This window comes from Plecotus auritus (genome assembly GCF_963455305.1).
Source record: "Plecotus auritus genome assembly, chromosome: 8".
NCBI classification, from domain to species: domain Eukaryota; kingdom Metazoa; phylum Chordata; class Mammalia; order Chiroptera; family Vespertilionidae; genus Plecotus; species Plecotus auritus.
This window is the reverse complement of record NC_137782.1, coordinates 20,238,521-20,261,513: the sequence shown is the minus strand read 5'-3', so window position 1 is coordinate 20,261,513 and position 22,993 is coordinate 20,238,521. Positions and strand designations below refer to the sequence as shown.

The following is a 22,993-nucleotide window of genomic DNA, read 5'->3' as shown; positions in this document are numbered from 1 at the left end:
AAATTACTGCTGGTAAAGAAAGACAAAGACTTTTCTGTTAAAGATGCCCGAGTTTGGGTTTCTTTGGGAATTGACATTATAACATTGATGGTGAGTTCCTGTTTTTGAATGGCCTGAAACACGAGTTGTGAAGATAGTAATTAAGGCCTCATTGTTTTTCTTACTAAGTTTGCTCAATAAGCCTACATTCTAGAAATCCCAGCTCTGTTCCAGGGGTTGTGGGCCAGAGCCACCTGAGGAAGATGTGCCTTGGGAACCAGGCACTTAAATGCACCCCAAGAGCAATCTGTACCTCCACCTGTATCCTGAGGGATGGCCTCGTTTACAAGGCGACTTGGTAAAGGTAAGCTGCTTTTCCATCTTAATTTTGTCAATAGTTTGTCCCTTGCAGCTTTTGCTTGAGGGATGAGGCCTCTCTCTTCGTTGGATTTGAACTTTCTGAGGGCTGTTTGTGTTCCTGTCTTGGTTAGTCTACAAGGTATTCTTTGCAAGTCTTTATACCGTGAAAAAAGAAAAAGGTAACTTAATAACAGGCACGTGGAGAAATGTCCTTTCTTGAGTGATCATTCCTGAGCTCTGGAGGGTGTTCTCAGCCGGGCACACATGGTCCTTGGGAGGGCAGAGATGAGCTGCTTTAAGATGCAGAAAACCTGCTCCTTCGTTTCTCTCAGCTTTCCACACTGGAGACTGTGAAGGGGCCTACAGGCTGAGCTGCTTTGTTGCCTATGACTAACACGTGGGGCAGAGCCCAGGCCATGGTGCAGCCACCCTGCAGCCAGGACGAAGGCCCCTTTCGAAGGTGAGCAGTGGTGTGCTGACGCACCCCTTGGGTTTCCCTATATATTATAAACATATATGAAGTAGGAAAGGATGCTGTGTCCTAGAAAAAGGGTGTCTTAAATTAGGTAAATGTCTCTGTTCTTTGTTTAGTATCCTATAAAAAGGCATTGCAGAACTGTTCTGAGAACTATAATGTGAAAAAAAAGCCACATGAGGTCTGAGAGGGCCGCCCAAATAGAGCTTTCTGCATTGCTGGGTGTTCTGTGCACACACTGTTCAGTATGGCAGTCACTATATGTGACTGCTGAACACTATGGTGACTAGAGACCAAGGAAAAAATTTTAAGTTTCAATGTCTACCTGTGCTTAGTCGCCCAGGTTTGAGAGAACACACCTTTGTCTGTACTTAGTTGCTGTTTATTCATTTTAAATCTAGGTTTGTGTGAAATGTGTGTATAAAATTGCTTTAGACTGCCATTTGCTCCATCAGGAACTTCAGTGTCTGAGCAAGGACGTCCACTCCCTGCCTACCTGAGTTCTGAGCTTGGGAATTCTTGTCCTCAAAGGAGAATTCTGTGATTGATGCTGGGTGCTGGCAAATCTGCACTCTTCTCTCCCGAGGCATTCTGCCATTCGGTCTTGTTTTGTGATTCCAGGATGATGTATTTTGAGGTAGAGCTGCCTTACAGTAGAGCCTATTGCCATTTTAATCACTCTTCTTTTAAAACATCAACCTCACGGGTGAGTTTATTCCAATGTAACCTACTCAACGTACATTCGGTCTGAAGCCTTTCTCCGGGATGCTCCCCTCCTCCTCCTCCAGGGCCAGCTTCCTGGGTGGGCATCACACTCAAAAGGGCCTCTTGGTTTAATGCTCTCCTGTCACTATTTTGTAACTGTTAATTTTATCTTTGAATTTGTGTGTTTTAAGTGAAGTCTGATGAGGCAAAGGCGCACATACCCGAGCAGAGGAGATGTGTGCAATACATGCGTCCACCATTCTTACTGTCCTTCACTTACAGCTCTGCGATGCCTGTGAGCAGAGAATTCGTGTGGGCCCACCGGATGGGAGCGTTCAGAGATTCAGAGTACAAGGTAAGCCTGTTATGAATACAAGCCTATTATGTGGGGGCACTGAACCCCAAAAGACCTTACTTTCCATTTGAGAATTGATTCAAATGCAAAAAAGAGGGTAATGGTATTCTAGGCAGCATGAATGACCACGGAACTCTAACATATTCTTTCTTACTCATGGTAGTATCAGCAAACCACTTACGCTGAAAAATGATGACACAGAAGAAAAGGAAAACATATGGGAAAACATAGTTTCTTTTTCTCTCAGAACTTCCTTATTCATCAGTAAGTTGAAAGTGTTGACAGAATGTGTACATATCAAGAAGTGAAATGATAACATTTGAGCTAGTTTTATGCAGTGTTTCTACAGTTCTGGTAAGAATACATATGCACACAGTATGTATACATAAGTATGAAACACAAATTATGTAATTTTGGTTGTTCTGAATGAGTTAAATGTTTTATATTTGCAGCTAAAACTGGAATTAGATAAGATAAAGCTGAATGATAAAATGTTAATAATTTAAAATTTTAATTTTACTTAGAATAGCATTAACTAGCAAAAACCGCCATAACAAGCTGCCTGAGACCATGGAAGGAAGGAAAAACATTTTAGTACCTTTAATGGGACTGTTTCCTGATTGTGAACCAGAGACCTCACCTCTGTGCTTGCACTGGGCTCCTGTCAGCCAGCAATGACTGAGCTGTTTACACACAGTCCTGCAAAGCAACCCCCGGGAGTTTGTTTTAAAGGGCTGGAGTACAGCAGAATCACCTCTCCTTTAGAGAAAGGTAATTTTGGCAAAAGCGCAAACATTACAACACAAAGCTGGAAGCAAGAAACTTTATAAAAAAAACTGAAAAATAAATATGCAGATTTGTGGTGAAGGATATAAGGAACATACAATTATATTTTCAAGAGTTTCCGTGGAACGTTATAATCATCAAATTAAGGAATCAACATTCTCTAACAAATATTAATTGAACTGAGGAAGAACAGTGGGAAGATTCTAATGGGGTGCCGTCCAATATAATTTTCTGTGGTGATAGAAATGTCCCATTATCTCTACGTTGTCCATGTGGAATCCACTAGCCACATGAATATGCCAAGTGTGGCTATAATGCAAGATACGTAATAAGGACATGGATTTGTAGTATAACTTAGATTTAAATAGCAACATGTGACTAGTGGCTACCAACAGAACATTGCAGTTCTAATGCCTCGTGGTTCTAAACCAGCAGCTTCTTTGGGGCACTCCTCAGTTACTGCTGAGAGGGCTGCTGCTGGGATTTGGCTACTTTAAACAAGATCTAAAATTTTGCACAGCTTCTGGAGGTAGGGGTGGCATGAGAGGAGGACTCCTGGGGGAGACCTGAGTATGCCCTTCCAACTCCTAATTCATGTGAGTAAGAGGCCTGGGGTTTGGTCACTCAGATGGGAGGAGGCCTTCAGGCTTGGCCCCCGCTGGGCATCTGTGCATGGAAATCATCACTGTGGGGCTGCAGGGAGCTGGCAGGGAGGGGACTCATTTCCGCACAGGGTTTCCAGAGCCAGAGGAGGACTTAGGGGTGGAGGGGGCGGAGGGAGGACCTGAGGGCCCTTTCTGGCTGCCTGCAGATGGAACAGGCCCTTTCTTTTTGGGGATTAAGATCTTGTTCTTACTCTTGAACACTTTGCTGGGATCCAGCTTGTTCACAAAGGAGTCAGTTTCTTCAGTGAGCAGGCTCGTGTTGTAGGTGATGGGCTTATACATGTTGAACCATTGCTGGAAGGCAGAATGGAGAGAGGGTCACAATCAAAGGAGAAATGCCCTTGTTTATGCTATTCAGTGGGGATACAGGGAAGAGAGCCAGAGAGATGAGGCAAAGAGTTAAGTTTTTATGAAAAAGTCCTTGAAATTCTATTAGACTTCCTGTGAAAGTGATGACACACACATTGCTCCATGAGGTCTCAGAACCTTTCAAGTATAAGGACTACAAATCTGGGTAAATTTCCTTCCTTCTGAGCTAGTGAGCCCTGAGCCTGGGATGCTGGTCCCAAATCCAGGGGACAGAGTCCTAAGTGTTCTGCCCTCAAACCAGTCATTGCTCATCAGGTAGGTTTGGCAGGATCTGTAACATAAAGGAGGCACACCCTTACTCTGGAATTCTCTGTCATTGAGGACAGCTCTCTATGTACTGACAGGGAATGAGCTCCAACACGGAGTGCTGAGTGAAAAGAAGGGACACACAAATGTGAACAGCATACTGCACTTGTGATTGCGAAAAAAGGAACCAAAACCACATGCGTGAGTGTCTTGGTAAGGGCACACGAGGAGGGAAGGTGCACTGGAAGCTGGGAACTGGAAAGAGACGACTTTTCACCTTCCTGTGTGTGTGCTGCCCATCAAAACCCACAATCAGAGTGAAGACCCAACAACATTTGATTAGAGAAAAACTCCCCAGCGATTCTGAGGATCAGCCAATTCGGGAACCACGGACCTAGATTGGTATAAAGGAGGGATCACTCGCCTCGCTTATTGAAAGTGATCTCTGGACTCCACCCCGAATTCCTCAATCAGATGGGAAAGCTGGGAGTCTGCATTCCTCAGAAGACTCTGATACATTCTACAGTTTGAGTGGACAGGTGGTCCTTACCTTGGCCTGTGGGCTAATGCCATAGCTGGTGAAGGCGTACTGCCACTGGGGCAGGCCCAGGTGTGTGAGGAGCAGGCGGTAATAGGCAGTAAAGGTGTCTGTGAGGAAATGCCAGTACAGCGCTCTGTCCAGGAACCAGATCTCAGTGTCTTGTGCTAATGCTGAAATAGCAAAGGACAGAAATGAAGGGATAGCTTAACGTTTTTCCTTTTATCTGAAGTCAATATATAATTTAAAAAAATTCAAATAGTAAAAGTTCCCTTTTTTCTCTTCCGACCTCCTGGTCCCATTCTCCAGTGGCCACCGCTGCCGGCTGGTTTCTTTGGTGCCCTTCGGATTCCTGATCAATGGACGGATCCCTGTGCGGGGCTTCTGCCACGTGTGCATCAGGCTAGCTCAGCAGCGCTGCTTTTCCCGGTGGAAACAGTATTCCCCTCCCCAGTGGGTACACACTGTGGTCTCAGCTTTCCTGAGGGAGAGGAATCCCAAATAGCTCTGGCTTTCTGAAGACCTCTGTCAAGAGTTACACGTGCTATGGGAAGCCACCTTGGACCAGCTCCCTCTCCTGGGAGCCTGCCCGTGCTGCCGTGACGTCCTGGTTGGGCAGAAGCAGGCACTGTTGTTCCAGGACCCGCCTCACACCTGCTTCTCACCTGCCACTCTTACTACTGGCTGGCCCCTCTAGTTTCTCTTGTCTAATGGCTGCCACATCTCCCTAAGTGGCCTCCAGGCTCTTCCTCTTCCCAAACTGCTTATAGTCACATACATTTTCATCTGAATCCTGCCATTCTCCTGGAGAACATCCTCGAGGTCCTACTCTCTTCTACGTTATGTCCAAACTCCTTCACCTGGCTTTCAGAACTCCACTCGAAAGGGAACCACCAGCCTCTGGCTTCATCTCTATCCACAGGACGAACCATGGGAGTTCGGTGAACTGGAATTCCTTGTCATTCGCTCCAAATCAGTTGGTCTTTCCTACGACATGGCTTTCACTTGTCTCTTTGCTTGGATGCCTCTTTCGCCAGCAAACCCTTTAGCCCCACCCCGTATCTCATTCCTACCCATATGTCAGAGGCAGCTCAAAGGCCTTTCACAAAGATTCCTCAGCTGAAGTCCTCTCTCCTTCCCCGAGGTTAGGTAAGTCCTGTGTGTCTTCTCTCTGGACCAGAGGCTGGGCTTTGTCCCGCTCTGTTCAGACCCCAGGCCAGGGCCTGAACTGCTGGTAGCTGCCAGGTGGTAGCCCTGCTCAAGGCCAGAGCCCTTTTCTCCTGATTTCCTATTTGTGCTTACACTGAAGTCTAGTAATTCAGGTTTTTATTGCTGTTAAACTGGGTAACATAAAGAAGCACTGAAGAAAGACCATGTTTCTCCTGAATGCTTTTCTAACACATGTGCCTGCTGGGGGAGCTATAAATAGAATGACTTCTTCTAGTCTTATTCACTTATTACCCTAATCCCATTATTTTGCAATAAGTCACAAATGATGATAGCTTAAAAAGACTCTAGTAATGGGCACAGAGAGGGGTGCTCAGAGAGGTCTTGGCACCTATATGAGCCTGGGTGGTATGTCAGGTCAGGAAGTAGGGCTGGAGAACAAGGTCAGCCAGGGCTGTCCCAAACCACAGACCATGCTTGTCAATGATTCCTACCTGGTTTCCCTTTTTTGTAGACGAGGCAAACCTTCCCATTCCCGTTGCAAGGGTCCAGCTCAAATATCACACTGCGAGAGTCAAAGTGGGGCTTCTCTGGCTGGTTCTCACTGGCTGCAAACCCAGAAGGTAGTGGTGATGTTCAAACATACTCAACTCAAGCACACACTTATGCATCCAGCTTTGCTTGCATGCAAAAATGGGGTAAAAGGCCTTCTTGCAGACATAGCCTTAAATATTTTCCGGAGTGGGACAAATGAATTCTATACTCTAAATGCCCGGACCTTATCCATGGTCCAGGCCTTTTGTTTGGGCTCCTTTATCACCAACAGTGCCATGAATGTGGGCAAAGGTGGCAGGAGGAGAATGAACTCAGCTTCTTGGGAGTGAGACTCCATAAAGGCAGAGAGATCTGAATGACCTGATGTTGACATAAGTTTTTTCTTTTCCTCAGGCAACTACTTCCCCTTTTCTATAGCATTTTATGATCTTTTGATTAGAATCCCTTTTCTCAGTCTGAAATGTATATATTTAATTATGTTAAAATTAATGCTAGGTCTGGCTCTAATTAGTAATACCTACCTAGAAATCAAATATTATGGAATAACATAAAAAAGATAGATTCTTAGAAATGCAAGCATCAGAAACCTTCTCTTCTGTCATTATAGCTAACATGCAATAAAGATGAGTATTAGTGACAGGGGTGCAGTTTACTAACATTGGAGAGACTAGATCAAACAAAGTATACAAACATAATATTTACATATCCTATATAATAAAGAGCTAATATGCTAATTAGACTGAACAGCAGAACAACTGTCCAGACAAGGCCGGAGCCTGCGAGGGCTGGCCAAGGCAGGTGGGGCTGTGAGGGCCGAACTCCTCGCCTGAATTTCGTGCACTGGGCCTCTAGTACATTATAAAAGGGAATGAAGCAGGCTAATTTCTAATTCAGAGCAGAAGTTTGTACCTTCTTGTGTATCATCCTCCAGGTCAGCCAGAGTTGGTGCATTAGGAAGTGAGTACATGGAAGACTGGTTGAGTTGAGTCAGTTTTGTGATACTATTAATTGCCATGTTGCCCAATGGGATGGTGTGCTCTATGGGAACATTACAAAGAATTACATAGAGGAATACCTTAGTGACCATGGTTGTCAGTAGGGCTTCTGCTTAGGTAACCCAAGCCCACCTATTGTTTGATCCTAGGGCTGAGGAAGCTGATGGAGAGTGGGAAGAAGAGAATCAATGCACAATAAGCTCTAAAGCACCAACTTTTCATGTAAAAAAAATCAACTGGGGCCACAGGCGAAGAGTCCCCACTGCACGTGGCAGGGCAGAGCACTGAAGGACAGTTACAAAGGGGATGCTCCAAAGGAACTGAGAAATCTAGGGCAGGGGCCTGTTTGAAGAGCAAAGGACTTAACAATGTTTTGTTCCTTCTTCCCCTTGCATTAAGTTATACGTACTTTCCAAAGGAGTAGCAGCTTCTACCTTCTTGTTATAAGCTTTCACGATGGAAAACATCTCCTGCTCTACTTCATTTTTCCTCATTCAGTGAGAAAACTTAAGAGGCTTCTTGCTTGGTTCCTCTTCTGTGATTAGGGTGTAAATAAGAAATACACACACTGTCCTCGCCGGTGAGGCTCAGGTGGTTGGAGCGTAGCACCATACACCAAAAGGTGTTGGGTTAGATTCCCGGTCAGGGCACGTGCAGGAAGTAAACTGATCAATGTTCCTCTCTCACAATGATATCTCGATATCGATGTCTCTCTCTTTCACCCACTTGCTTGCTCTCTCAAAAAAAAATTCAATTAAAAAAAGTACTCAGACTGCAATTTCCCTTACCTATTATATAGAGTCCTTGCAATATAGGATGGTGGACACGGGATGGCACACAGACTTCGATCTTTGCTAAAAAATTGGAATGACTGAGGCAATAAAGCAGCTGGTGTACAGACCATGGAAGGAATGTCCAAGAAGAAGAGACCACTAAAGAGGCAGACATTAGAAGCTGCCTCCACTGGCTTTTCTGTTACTGACTAGCTACCCAGTGGAAAATGGATGTGGTAATTGGGATAGGAAGATGATTTGGGAGGATTAAATTAGAGAAAGTACTGTACCAACGAAGAGGGACTCATTCATAAAAGCATTATGAAATGCTTCTTTTCTGAGGCAGGCTTGGGAAGGGCTAGGCCAGTGGTCGGCAAACCGCGCGAGTCACATGCGGCTTGCGAGCCGCGGTTTGCCGCTCTGTTGACTAATGAGTTTGCTGACCACTGGGCTAGGCTAACCTAGCTCCATGATGTGGGCCAGGGATTTTGACAGGCAGTCTAGACCAGGCGTCCTCAAACTACGGCCCGCGGGCCACATGCGGCCCACCGAGGACATTTATCCAGCCCGCCGGGTGCCGCTGCCTGTCCTGCTTAGCAGCCGACTCGTCCTGGGCCCGCAGTGCGCATAGGAATTTGTTCATAGTTTTTTTTTAAACTATAGTCTGGCCCTGCAACGGTCTGAGGGACAGTGAACTGGCCCTCTGTTTAAAAAGTTTGAGGACCCCTGGTCTAGACTCTCTACTCTCTCTGTTCTACACCTCAAAGGCCATGGCCATGCTACAAAGGAGGGTTCTGATACTGGTGACAAGAATGTTTCTAGGCCATTTGAGGAAAGTTTTTTTAAGCTAAAAGTTCATGTTAAATGCTCAGTAGAGAGTTCTAAAAAGTGCCTCTTCCCATCTGTGAGAGAGAAACAGTAAGGCTTTGAGAATCACCAAAAAAAAGGGCAACTCAGGAGGCAGAGGCAATGAAGGAGGTCAGTTCTGCAGATCTACTATGCAAGAGGAGGCACTGCATTCAGTGCCAGCATGGAGAGGTGAGGGTGCTTCCCAAGGACGAAGTAGACCTGGGGGTGTGGGTGGAGACTGGAGGCAATACAGGCCTCCTGGGGACAGGAAGTCTGTGCCAAGAATGGGCTGGACTCCAGTGGCTAGATCAGGATTTCTCAGCCTCCGAAATGTTACTGGATTCTTCACCTAAATGTGCAGCACTGCCTTTCATGCTACATAGCACTTGCATCTCTGCCCTGAGTTCCCACATCTGCAGCACACAAGTCTGTCCTGGCCCATTTAGTGGAGGCGGCTGGTGACTTAGCTGCGATGGGAGGGAGAGAAGGAAAAGCTCTGGCCTGGGGTCAGAGCCCTGAGGGCTTCACAGGCAGGGAGTGAAGGAAGGAGCCCTTTGGTGACTGCCAGAGGCTGTCACTGCAGCTCACCCTGAGGAGACCGCTCTGCGGGGAGTCCTCAAAGGCTTTAAATTTGAACTGGCTCAGGATTTTTGTGGACTGATTATTTTTTTCCTCCACCTAATTTCAATTGGAAACCTCTAAAATAAACTTCTAGTTAAGTACTGGCTAGACTCTAGCCTGGGGGTTGGGGGTGGAGAAATGACGCGTATTTTAGCTTTGGTTACAGCTTCTGGGCACTGCACTTTAGGAGAAACCAGGAAAACCATCCAGATTCAAAGACTCCAAAGTTGTAAAGTCCTCAGAGCTGTTTCATCTACCCTCCCAGGCAGGGGAATGTTCCCCTACAGCCAGGGCTGACTCACCATCCAGCTTCACACTCCATGTCATGTGGAAGCCGTTGGTCACCAGATAAAAATTCTTCACATCCTCAGGCAGCACACAGTTATTTTTCTAGAATCATAAGAAAAGATAAGGTGAGGGCTGGGAAAGAGAGCACAGGGCTGTACCTCAAAGCAACGGGGGACACTATTCAGATCCCCCCAATAGGAAGACCGTGATAATTATCTACAAAACTATTTGAGTCCAGGGTCAAAATGGCAACAAAGGAAGCTCCTCAACTCAATTCCTCCCACAGACACCCAAACCCTACAGCTACAGATTGAACAGTTCCCTTCAAAAGAAATCCAGAAACTAGCTGAATGATTCCTACATGTCAGGCAAACGAGAAAAAACTCACAGAGAACTACGTCGGAAAGGCTGATCACAAGCTCATTATAAAACCCACCCTTGGTGTGGTGCCTCATAACTTCCAGGTTCTTCCTGCAGAAGAGTTTGGATCACACATCTGACACCCCAACTTTTAAGACTTGCACCTGAGAGATGGATGCCCTAAGCATCTAGCTCTGAAAGCCAATGGGTATGAGAGACTCACAAGGCAGTTCTCAAAGGGCTTAGACCAGGGGTGGGCAAACTTTTTGACTCGAGGGCCACAATGGGTTCTTAAACTGGACCGGAGGGCCGGAACAAAAGCATGGATGGATTGTTTGTGTGAACGAATATAAATTCAAAGTAAAGGAGCGGAGGGGAGAGCAAGAGAACCGGATAGAACAGCCGGATCTGGCCCGCGGGCCGTAGTTTGCCCACGGCTGGCTCAGACGGACTCCCAAGGCTATCCTCCCAGGGCCCAGTGCAGAACAGACTGAAATCAGAGCCTTGTGGGGAAGGAGGCCTATTTGCTTATTAAAAACTGCCTGAGGAGTAGGCTTCCAATTTAACACACATCTAGATGAGCCAACTGCAAGACTCTCCAGAGACCAGGAGGCCAGCTGGTGATATCTTAATCTTTCCTTCTGCCTCACTCCAGGCCGCAGGTGTCTCTGGGAAAGGAGCCTGTGCATGTCTGACACCCTGGCTTTTTGTAGCTGCTGCTCAGAGGACACACCCCTTGGTTGACTGGTGCTGGTGGACAGCCAGACTTACATTACTGGGTCCCACAGGACTGTAACAAACAGAATAACAGTTCTTAACTAACTGTATCCCCAAAGCACAGCTCAAAAGCAGCAGAATGAAGTGCTCAGTATTTCCTTGAAATAAGCCTATTTGCAGATCTTGAAAGGTACAGCCTGAGGGTCAGGCTTATAATTTAATAACATGTAAGGGCCAACTGCAGTTCCCTCTAGAAATGGGGAGGACAGTGGGTGCCATATTCAACTCTCCCTCTACCCCACCCCTGGTCCTCGGCACCTCTGTGCATGGAGGTTGTGCACACATCTGGTGGCCAGCAGGGCTTGTGTTCACAAGGTCAACGGGATGGAAGCAAACAAACAGTTCTTAACAAAAAAGCCTATCTCCCAATCTTACCCTAAAGAGTATTTCCAAAGTATTTGCATATTTTAAATGCAGCTTTCATTCAGTTGCTTCTAGGTGCTCATTGAAATCCTCCCCTTTGGGACACTGACAGATCTTGGCGCACCCTCAACTACTGGGAGCCATAAGGACAAAGTAGGCTGGAAAATCATATACATCTGACAGAAAACCAAGAGCTAGGACAGGGTTGAACAATAAGGTTCATCCCTTCCCTGAGGCCACTCCTTCAAGACTGAAAGAGGTGGCTATTTCATCTAATGCACAGAAACCAACACAGAGAGTCAAGCAAATGAAGAAGTAGAGGAATATGTTCCAAATGAAAGAACAAGATAAAACAATAGGAAATGACCTTAATGAAAAGAAGTGATTTACTGATAAGAACTCAAAATAATGGTCATAAAATGCACTGAGTTCAGGAGGACAATATATGAACAAAATGAGAATTTCAACAAACAGAAAATATTAGTACCAAGAAGAAATCACAGAGGTGCAGAGTACAATTAATAAAATGGAAAAAACGTATCTATAGAGGGTTTTAACAGCAGGCTAGATGAAGTGGTAGAAAGGATCAGCAAACTAGAAGACAGGGTAATGGAACTCATCCGATGAGATCAGCCAAAAGAAAAAGAAATGAAAAACACTAAAGATAGCTTAAGGGACTTATGGGACAATATCAAACAGACCCTTTTGTATAATAGGGGTCCCAGAAGAAGAGATAGAGAAAGGGGCAGAAAGCTTATTTGAAGAAATAATGACTGAAAACTTCCCTAACCAGGGAAAGGAAACAGACATCTCAATCCAGGAAGCTCAGAATTCCAAAAAAGATTAATCCAAACAGACATTATAATTAAGTTGTGAAAAGTTAAAGGAGAAAATCTTAAAAGCAGCAAGAGAAAAAAAACTACTTGTTACAAACAAGAGAACCCTCATTAAGGCCATCAGGAGGTTTTTTTTTTTGTTTGTTTGTTTTTAAATATATTTTATTGATTTTTTACAGAGAGGAAGAGAGAGGGATAGAGAGTTAGAAACATCGATGAGAGAGAAACATCGATCAGCTGCCTCCTGCACACCTCCCACTGGGGATGTGCCCGCAACCAAGGTACATGCCCTTGACCGGAATCGAACCTGTGACCCTTCAGTCTGCAGGCTGACGCTCTATCCACTGAGCCAAACTGGTCAGGGCTATCAGGAGGTTTTTAGGCAGAAACTTAACAGGCCAGAAGAGTGGCACAAAATATTCAAAGTGCCGGGAAAAAAGCCAACCAAGAACACTCTACTGGGCAAAGCTGTCCTTCAGAATTGAAGGAGAAACAAAAGCTTTCCAAACAAGCAAAAGCTAAAGATATTCATCACCACTAGACCAGCTTTACAAGAAATGTTAAAGAGACTTCTTTCAGTTGAAAGGGCACTAATTAGTAACAGAAAAACATATTAAAGTATAAATCTCACAGGCAAAGGTAAATGTATAATTAAATTCAGAATAATCTAATGTCATGGTGGTGGGTTGATCACTTATAAATCTAGTATAAATGTTAAGACAAAAGTAGTAAAAATAACTATAACTACAGTAATTTGTTAATGGATACACAAGATAAATTGTGATATTTTTTAAAATGTGTGGCAGGGAGGGAGAGCAAAAATAGTAACATAGAGCTTTAGAATACATTCAAACTTAAGTTATTATCAACTTAAAATAGACTGTTATAAATTGTTTTATGTAAACCTCCTGATGACCACAAAACAAAAGCCTATAGTAGATATATAAGAAATAAAGGGAAAGCAATCTAAGCATATTTCTACAGAAAATAATCAAATCACAAATGAAGAGAGCAAGAGAACAAGAAACAAAGGAATTATAAAACACCCAGAAATCAATGAACAAAATGGCAGTAAGTCCAAACGTAATCAATAATTACTTTAATGTAAATGGATTAAATTCTCCAATCAAAAGACAAAAAGTGCCTGAAAGGATTAAAAAGCTCAGTTTGGCTCAGTGGATAGAGCATTGACCCTGGAACTGAAGGGTCTCGGGTTCCATTCCAGTCAAGGGCATGTACCTGGTTGCCAACTCAGTCCCCGGCCCTCTCTCACATTAATGTTTCTCTGTCTCTCCCTCTCTCTTCCATCTCTCTAAAAATCAATGGAAAAATATCCTGGGGTGAGGATTAACAAAAACAAAGTAAAAAGCACAAGACCAAATTATATGTTGCCTATAAGAGATTCACTTCAGATATAAGGACAAAGTGAAAGTGAAGGAATGAAAAAAGATATTCCATTCAAATGGAAATCAAAGAAAGGTGAGGTAGATATATAAGACAAATCATGCTGTAATAAGAAACAAAGAAGTTCATTATGTAATGATAGAAGGGTCAGTTCAACAAGAGGAAATAACAATTTACAATTACTTATGCAGCTAACATGGAAGCATCTAAATATATAAAGCAAATATTAACAGACCTAAAGGGAGAAATAGATAGCTATACAATGATAGTAGGGAACTTCAATATTCCACTTTCATCATTGATAGATCATCCAGACAGAAAATCAATACGGAAACACTGAATTTAAATGACACATTAGATCAGATGGATTTAACAGATATTAACAGAACATTCCATCCAAAATCAACAGAATGTACATTCTTCTAAAGTGCACATGGAATATTCTTTAGGATAGATCATATATTAGGCCACAAAACAAGTACCAATAAATTTAAGAAGACTGAAATAATATCAAGCATCATTTGGGTCACAATGGTATGAAACTAGAAATCAATTAAAAAAGAAAACGGAAAATTCACAAATATATGATTAAACAACATGCTACTGAACTAACTACTGGGTCAAAGAAATCAAAAGAGAAGTTAGTCTTAAAACAACAAAAAATGTAAATACAACATATCAAAACTTATGGGATGCTGCAAAAGCCGTCCTAAAAGGAGGTTCACAGTGATAAATGCCTACATCAAGAAATAAGAAAGTTCTTAAATAACTTAAATTTATACCTCAAGGAACTAGAAAAGAAACAATCTAAGCCCAAAATTAGTAGGAGGAAGAAAATACCAAATATCAGAGTGGAAATACTAGGTGTATCAGTTAATGCGGATTTTGTAATCAAAGAAAACACGATAATTTCAAGAGAAACATCAAAAGTGCTTTATTCAAAGTAATGTCCATCGCTAGCTACACATTTCCCCCATCTTTCAGGTAATTTGTGGATACCGTCCCAATAGAACTTTTCTTGTTTTGAGGCAAACCATTTAGAGACCCAATTTTCCACTTTGTACGTTTTGAAATGCTGCTCAGAAAGTTCGTGTGCCATTGATTGGAACAAGTGGTAATCTGAAGGAGCAAGGTCTGGTGAATACAGCGGGTGGGTTAATACTTCCCAGGCAAGATCTTTTAACGTGTCTTTAACTGGTTTTGAAGTGTGTGATGGTGCGTTATCATGAAGCAAAATTACTTTGCCGTGTCTTCTGGCCCATTCTGGTCGTTTTACGATCAAAGCATGGTTCAAATTGATTATTTGTTGTCGGTAGCGATCAGCATTAACGGTTTCACCTGGTTTTAGGAGCTCATAATGCACCACACCTTCCTGATCCCACCAAACGCAGAGCATTGTCTTCTTTCCAAAGTGATTTGGCTTTGCAGTCGATGTTGATGGTTGACCTGGATTAACCCATAATTTTGTGCATTTGGGATTCTCAAAATAAACCCACTTTTCATCGCCAGTCACAGTTCGATGTAAAAAGACTTTCTTTCATGCCCTTGAAGTAACATTTTACTGATGACTTTTTGGTTTTCCTTTTGTCTTTCATTCAGTTGATGTGGCACCCATTTTCCTTCCTTTAAAATCTTTCCCATTGCTGGTAAATGATCAGAAATTGTTTGCTGAGCAACGTTCAATCTTTCTGCAAGTTGTTTCTGAGTCTGACACGCATCTTCATCCAATAATGCTTGTAATTGTTGGTCTTCAAACTTTTTCGGTTGACCTGGATGTTCTTTGTCTTTCACATCAAAATCATCACTTTAAAAGTGTTTAAACCAGCGTTCACAAGTATCTTGAGATGGAGCATGTTCACCATAAGCTTCCGAAGTATACAATAACTATCAACACACTTTTCTTCAAAATAATGAATTAAAACTTCCCGCAAATGCTCTTTTTTTGGGCACGAAATTCAACATTTTTAAGTGTAAAAATATCTATGATGTTAACACCTTCAGAAAATTTGACAGATGAAGTTTTAAAGCTTGTTGTCAATACAACAAAATAGCATACATATCAAATTGCATATATATCAACATATGTGTAACTCACCTATCAAAAAAAAATACGTATTATTAATCAGTACACCTAGTACAATGGTTGGCAAACTGTGGCTAGCGAGCCACATGCGGCTCGCGATCCGCGGTTTGCCGCTCTGTTGACTAATGAGTTTGCTGACCACTAACCTAGACTCTCGATTCCAATAATTACAAGCTGTTGTTGTTCCTTGTGATTAAGCCCCTATCCCAGTGGTCGGCAAACTCATTAGTCAACAGAGCGGCAAACCACAAGTGGCTTGCGAGCTGCAGTTTGCTGACCACTGACCTAGTATAACTAATACAGCATTATATGTCAACTAGTGACCCGGTGCATGAAATTTGTGCACATTAAAAGGGAATTAATTAGAGGAAATATTTTAATATTGCTATTTGCCCTTTCTCTATAATAAGTGTCAGAGATGAAAGAAAATTTAGTAAAATGTATATGAAAATCTTCCTCCTGTTAGAGTCTGGGGCCCACCATGGGAACCAGAGTCAAGTCCCCACACACCCACATGTGCCTCGAAATCACGAGAGACCCAGACCGGCCCCACCTCCATTAGGCTAGATCCAGACCTGGCTGGCACTATCCCCGTCAAGCCCTGCTGGGTGGGGGGTGCGGCCTGAGGTCCCCTGGCCTGGGCCGGGGGGCACACCTTGAGGTCCCCGGGCCAGGGGGCACACAGCCTGAAGTCCCCTATCAAGCCCCACCAGGCGGAGTGTGTGGCCTGAGGTGCCTGGGCCAGGGCAGGGAGCATGCCTTGAAGTCCCTGTCAAGCCCTGTGGGTGGGGGGCGTGGCCTGAGGTCCCCCAGCCTGGCGCTGGGGAGGAGGGCACAGCCTGAGGCCCCCCATCAAGCCCTGCTAGGCGGGGGCGCAACCTTGAGGTCCCCCGTCAAGCCCTGCTAGGCGGAGGGTGCGGCCTGAGGTCCCCCAGCCTGGTGCTGGGGCGGGGGGCGTGGCCTGCGGTCCCCTGTCAAACCCCACCAGGCCGGGGGCGCAGCCTCAGGTCCCCTGCCCCGGGCCCAGCGCCACACAGACTCAGCTCCCTGCTGATTGCTCGTTAAGGCTCGTTACAGGAACTCAGCCTCTGCTGTGGGCGCAGCCATCTTGTTACAGCATGACGGTCAATTTGCATATTCCTTCTTTATTAGATAGGGTATCTCAATAAAAAAAAAAAGAGTCTATTAGAGCAGTCACCAGTTTGATACCTATTTGCCTCACCTGATAAGGCAGAGCAGGTGTCTGCTCTGCCGTGATAATGCCTCAGTGGAGAGCTAGCTGCTCGGAGAAGGGGCTGCTCAAGGAAAACAAGCTAAGGAGGAGACTCAGAGGAGCCTAGTGTGAGAGGAGATCCCTGGCAAAGTTTGGGTGATGCTGGAACAAGGCAATCACTACCAAAATTTCAGACCCATGCTCATAATTACTTTCTGAAACAAATTATTAGATAAATGTGAACATTTTTTTAAAAAATTGATTTCAGAGAGGAAGGGAGAGAGAAACATCAATGATGAGAGAATCTCTGATTGGTTGCCTCCTGCACGCCCCCTACTGGGGATATTGAGCCCGCAACTGGCCATGTGCCCTTGGCCAGAATAGAACCTGGGCCCTTTAGTCCACAGGCTGACACTCTATCCACTTCTAGAACATTTAATGCAGTGAAATGAATAGTTCTGAAAGTTAAGTAAAAAAGTATAATAAGATATAAACAAATATTTCATATGGACAGCAAATCATCCAAACTGGTGGTAGAACGAGCTTAGTATAATTTCAGGAGGTTCTAGGAACATACTCTAAATTCTAAATTACTCATATCTGTGCACATGCCCGACCATGTCTCTAGCCCAGGGGTGGGCAAACTTTTTGACTTGAGGGCCACAATGGGTTCTTAAACTGGACCGGAGGGCCGGAACAAAAGCATGGATGGAGTGTTTGTGTGAACGAATATAAATTCAAAGTAAAGGAGCGGAGGGGAGAGCAAGAGAACCCTCTGCTCTTTCGGCTCCGCGGGCCGGATAGAACAGCCGAATGAGCCGGATCTGGCCCGCGGGCCGTAGTTTGCCCACGGCTGCTCTAGCCAATCAAACCCCTACTTAGTATATTATTTGGACTACAGGGCTTGCCTCCTCCATGGCACATCCTCTGTGCTTTCAGAGAGGAAAAGTGAGCACCCAGAATGCCTTTCTCCCTGCCCCCATCCTAGCACAGGAAGCCTACATATGCCAGTGTCCTGACAAAGTTCATGTGCCTTCTATCCCTCAAAAGGCCAGCATCTGCTGTGATTTTGGTCACTAGAACCATCTAGTGGTGAACACAGGAAACTACTGCCTATGAGCCTTTACTAACCTGGATTCTATGAGATCTCAGCTGAGAAGAGCTGGTGGCATTGTTAAACTTTAAGTTATGCTGAAGAATTCTAGTAGCAGTGATTATAAAATTTATTATAGCATTGATTTCACTGAAGAAAAAATTGGCATTTATGCCAATATTTGAAAAATTATTCAGATCGTGAAAATAGAAAAAAAACAGTTAAATCTAGTATTTAATACATTTCAGACCTACACTAATAAAAGAGAAACATGCAAATTACCATCACTCCGCTATGCTACCAGCCGATCAGAGTGAGTATGCAAATTAACTGAAAACATGGCCGCAGCCCCACCCACCCACCCGCTTCTCGGGGCCTGTGGGGGTTGGAGAATTCCGGGGGGAGACAAAGAACCAGCCGCAGAAGCTACCAGCCGCAGAAGCTGCCTGCCCCACATCCTGGGGGAGACAGAGAAACCGGGCCCCAGTGCCTGAGGCTGGCTGCAGCCCGGGAGACGCAGAAGCCGCCTGCCCCGTGATCCCAGGCCGCAGCCAGCCAGAGAAGTCACCCACACTGCATCCCAGGGAAGACCGAGAAGCTGCCCGCCTGCAGTCCAGGCGCCAGCACCTGCAGCTGGCTACAGCCTGGTAGACGGAGAAGCTGCCCACCCTGCAGTCCCGGGCACCAGTACCTGCAGCTACAGCCCAGGCGAAGCCACCTACCCACTATCCTCTGTGGCTGCAGCTGGCCTGAGTGCCTATGGCTGACCAGAGGGAGGGAAGCCCAGATCCTGGGTGCCTATGGTCAGCTGGAGGAGGGAATCCTGAGTCCTGGATGCAGGGCAGAGGTGGTTAGGGCAATCAAGCCAGCAGGGGAGCAGTTAGGGACAATCAGGCTGGCAGGCAGAAGAAGTAGAGGCAATCAGGCAGACAGGCGAGCAGTTAGGAGCCAGCAGTTCTGGATTGTGAGAGGGATGTCCGACTGCCGGTTATCCCCTGAGGGGTCCCAGAAGGGAGAGGCAGGTCGGGCTGAGGGACACCCTTTCCCACCCCCACCCCCATGCACGAATTTTGTGCACCGGGCCACTAGTACTAATATAAAACACAAAATGTTAAGCCAAGTTTATAAGAAACATTAAGCCTGCACTGTTGTTTCCATATAAATCACTGCTGGTTCCGGCTCCCCTTCACACCCAAGATAAAGAGCGAACTCCTCATGATCTAAGAAGTTTTACAAGTCCTGGTCCTTGTCAACTTCTCTCCCTTGCTCTCCTGTACTCCAGCCACATGGACCTCCTTAAAATTTAAACCTTCCCATCTCGAAGCCTTCAGCAAGATTGAAAGCCCCTTCTTCCAGAACTCACCTGCCTGGCTAACAGCTCCTCATAACTTCGTTGGGGAAAAAACTTTTCTCACCCTCCAGACTAAGTCAGGCCTGTGATAAAGCTCTCTTCACCTCACTTTCAGTGCCCAGTGTGCTTTGTAATTATACCTGCAATTTACACTATGTCTTCGACAGTAAGGTAAAGAGGTAAGAAACTGTGCTCTTTTTTTATTACCACGGATTTCCCAGGACTCAGCACCAAGGACAATGCCTGGCCCATTTTAAAAGCTTTAAACTTTTGTTGAATAAATGAATGAAAGTTCCGAGGAGGGTTGGGAAGCAGTAGCTATTAATCTGGTTAGCACTTCTCTATAACACTAACCACGTTCTGCCTGGCATGGGTATTGACATTTACTTTTTCCTGTCCTTGCTGGAGTTTTAGTTTTGTTGTATAAACTCTGAATGTTCCACTGCCTCCACATGACAGGCTCAGAGGCGATGACCCATGCTGGGATATGGCATAGAATGGAAGAGTGTTAAGTGGCCTGAACAGAAGAGAGAGAAGGGTGAACTCTACCTTGAAGACAGTTGTGGACTGAGATAAGAATAGTTTCCTGTCCTACTCTTTCCTTTTCAGGAGCACTTAAATTGACCTTCGTTGGAAGATGAGAATTGTACAGAGCAACACTTACTTGTTCCCAGGAAGAAATCATATGACGTTCAGCAGGTGCCTTTTCTATGATGGTCACCTCTGTCACACCTGGGGATGATTCTGAAAGAGGAAAAAAAGAGCCTGTAGAGTTGCTATTGGCCGGCTCTCACACATTTCTGTAACAGACAGGTAAATGTACTCAGATCAGAGAAAGTGGACTCCACCTGACTTAAAAATCATGGCCAAAGAGACAGCCAAACTTACACTTAATTGTAGGGTTTCTTTTGTTTGTTTTTGTGGATTTATTAGGATTTTTTAAATAGACAAGGTCATGTCATCTACAAATAGCAATAGTTTATTTCCTTCTTTCCAGTTTGTCTGTCTTTATTTTCTTGGCTAACTGTACTGACTAGATTCTCCAATACAATGTTGAATAGAAGTGGTAAAAGGGGAATTCTTATTATTTATGATGCTTAGATATCCTACTTCTAGGTTTTGAGTGTTTTTTTAAACTTCTAGTTTTTTGAGTGTTTCCTTTTTAAACTAAAACAGTGTTGGATTTTGTCAAGTGCTTTCTCTACACCTATTGACATGATTATGTGGTTGTTGTCATTTATCTATTAACAAGATGCACTACATTAATTGATTTTCATATGTTCAACAAGCTGCACATTTCTGGGCTAAATCACAGTGGGTATACAATATTTTTAATGTTGGTAAAATTTGGTTTGATAGTATTTTGTTGAGGATTTTTAAATGTTTGGTTTTGGACAGAAATGTTGCAGTTGTGAAGTTATTTCATATTTTTAGGAAGGAGATTTGGGGGTGGAGGGGTTTGCTTACCACATACCTACCACTGACTTCAGCTACCTGGTTTTAAAAAAATCCTCTTAATATATTATCTTTTCAAAACAAAATACAAATGTGAAAAAATAAAAATATAATTGATTTTCAATTTGTGATTAACTTGAAATTATGAGCTTTGATTAAATTTATAAAGAGAATGTTTAATGGGAGGCTAGATTCACTGTACATTTAATTACCAGAGTTGTTTAATTCCTTAGGTAGGTTTAGCTTTGAACTACTACCAATTTGCCAAACATCTGAAAAGAGTAATAGAATACATTAAAAGTACAAATAGAATTTAAAATGTTTACAGTCATTTAATTATTCAGGTTTTTACACTGAGCTGACAGTTTAAAGGATTATTTAGTTAGCTGGACTTAAGCAGGTTAAACATTAATCAAAAGAAAACTTATTTACTGAAAAAGTCCTAGATTTATAAAGAGAATAATGAAGCAAGCCTGTAAAATAGCCAAGACCTACCTGGCTAACCAGGAGTATAAGAAACAGAGCAGAAGTCTGCATAAGAATGAGATAGGATATAGGTGGTGTTCATTAGATTTCTCCTTGCCCCACTCTATAACTTCATTGCTAAAATTTATCAATTCTCCCAACCACAGCTTGGTGTTTCATATCTCATTTACTGTTTTAGGCACTGGGAAACACAGTTCCTATCCTCATGGACTTCTATTACAGAAAAGAGACAGGCAAATTTAAAAAGCAACCAAATAAATACATAATTCCAAGGAGTGGTAAAGCCCTAAGGATTTTTTAAAAAGGTAGGCTAAGGGACAAGAAAGTGATAAGGACGAGTGTTATGTATAATCAGAGAAGGCTTCACGGAGGTGGTGCTATTTAATCACAGATCTGAATGAAATGAGGGAGATTTAGAAAAAGGTAATTTCAGTGACGGATCTCACAAATTGCAAAGCTTAATGTGTTTATGGTACAAGGCAAAAGCACAGAGAAATCAGAAAGACAGATGAGGGAAATTCACGAGGGACTGGGTCATGGTTCAGTATTTGGATTTTATTATACTAGTAAATGTGATGGCAGGACATCCAATCATGCTATTCAGCGGGCTTAGTCTGCCTTTCTCTTTCTTGGTTATCTCACTAATTCCCATTTGTCTTGCAAAATCCAGCATCACGTGTGACAAATATTCCTTAACTCCCAGATGAGGTCAATCACCAACTACTGTGTGCTGCTTCAGAACAATGGATTACCGGCCTCCTCTCACACTTCTGGGGCCCTCGTCTTTAGATTTTTTTTCACATGAATGTGTTAGTTTTTCCTCATCTTTGTAGTCCCAGTAACATCGCGGTAGTTGCTAACTAAAGGTACGACCAAGGACACACCCATTCAGTAGTGCCAGGCGCTGTTGCCCTGGAAGGCGGCTGCAGCATTCTCCCAGCTCACGGTCACCAGAGCGCGAGCTAGGGCTTTCAGGATACTCCCTCCGCCAAGAATGCACCTCGGGAGACCCAAACTCACAAATCTCAGGTGCCCGTTCCTCCTTTGCACGTTTTTGCCCACCTTTGCGGGGCGACCTCGGGTGCGATAACCTCCGGGCTTCTCAATCCTGCATCCCTACACTCCCTACAAAGCTCCTTAACAACGGAAGTCCCAGCAGCGATGCCCACCGGCGTGCAAGGTGGTGCCGCCACTGTGCTTCAGTGCACGTCGCCTCGCCCCGCAGTCGCCCCGGGCTCCCCGCCCCACTCACCCAGGATGCGGGTGACCCCCAGGGTCATCTTCTCCAGGTGCGGCTTGCAGGAGCCCGCGGGCTGGGCCGGAGACGGGGGCGGCGGCTCCTCCATGGCTCGCGTGCCCGCTCCGCGCGCTGCCCGGACAGCTGGGGGGCCGGGGCGGGCGAGCGGGGAGCGCCGCAGGGCCAGGCCCCGCCCCCGCGCCTCGGCCATTGCGTTCACGGCATGCCGGGAGTTGTAGTGCTCGGCGCTGAGGCCCCCGCAGCGGCGATGGGCGGCCCGGGCTGCTCTGCGAAGAGGAGTTCCGCGGGGCGTTCGTTCCCCCGGCCCTGGCTAGAGCTTCACTCCACCCCGCCGGGACTCGGCGACGCCTCCGCCCGGACCCTCCCGCCCCGCCGGGGCCGGCCGCGCAGGCGGGGGCGGGCCTCTGCGCCCAGCGGCCAATGGGGACGGCGCCTGGCGTCCGGGGCGGGGCGGCCCCGGCCAGACGCCCGGAGTGGCGGTTGTTTCAAGATGGCGGACGCGGCGCGCCCCTCCCGCCCCGGCGCCGCGGCGTTCTGGAGCCGAGACTGTATCCTTTACCCGCCTGGCAGGGGGCGCCGGCGCCCTCC

The 22,993-nt window shown here is 45.0% G+C and overlaps 2 protein-coding genes across 6 annotated transcripts in view; one reads left to right on the top strand and one right to left on the bottom strand.

Annotated features, from left to right (window-relative positions):
- Positions 1-2,683: 2,683 nt before the first annotated feature.
- TPGS2 (tubulin polyglutamylase complex subunit 2) lies at positions 2,684-22,735 on the bottom strand (the record flags this gene model as incomplete). 2 transcript variants are annotated; one of them, XM_080686370.1, is made up of 7 exons in its annotated part: positions 2,684-3,619; positions 4,491-4,651; positions 6,140-6,253; positions 7,110-7,238; positions 9,741-9,828; positions 19,871-19,950; positions 22,400-22,735. In XM_080686370.1, the coding sequence occupies 7 exons, from the start codon at positions 22,593-22,595 to the stop codon at positions 3,380-3,382; spliced, it is 1,008 nt and encodes a 335-aa protein (XP_080542496.1). In that variant the 3' UTR covers positions 2,684-3,379. The 2 variants fall into 2 exon arrangements, with proteins under 2 accessions (XP_080542496.1, XP_080542497.1); XM_080686371.1 differs by lacking the exon at positions 7,110-7,238 and having other exon boundaries at positions 22,400-22,595.
- Positions 22,608-22,993, top strand: part of KIAA1328 — a gene marked incomplete at its 5' end in the record, with an annotated part of 171,547 nt that continues 171,161 nt past the window's right edge. For 3 of the 4 annotated variants that reach the window (XM_080686364.1, XM_080686367.1, XM_080686365.1), the window contains one exon: positions 22,608-22,953. In XM_080686364.1, the coding sequence (XP_080542490.1) occupies positions 22,608-22,953 (346 nt within the window). The remainder of the gene's footprint in view (positions 22,954-22,993) is intronic. The other variant, XM_080686369.1, reaches the window with a different exon arrangement.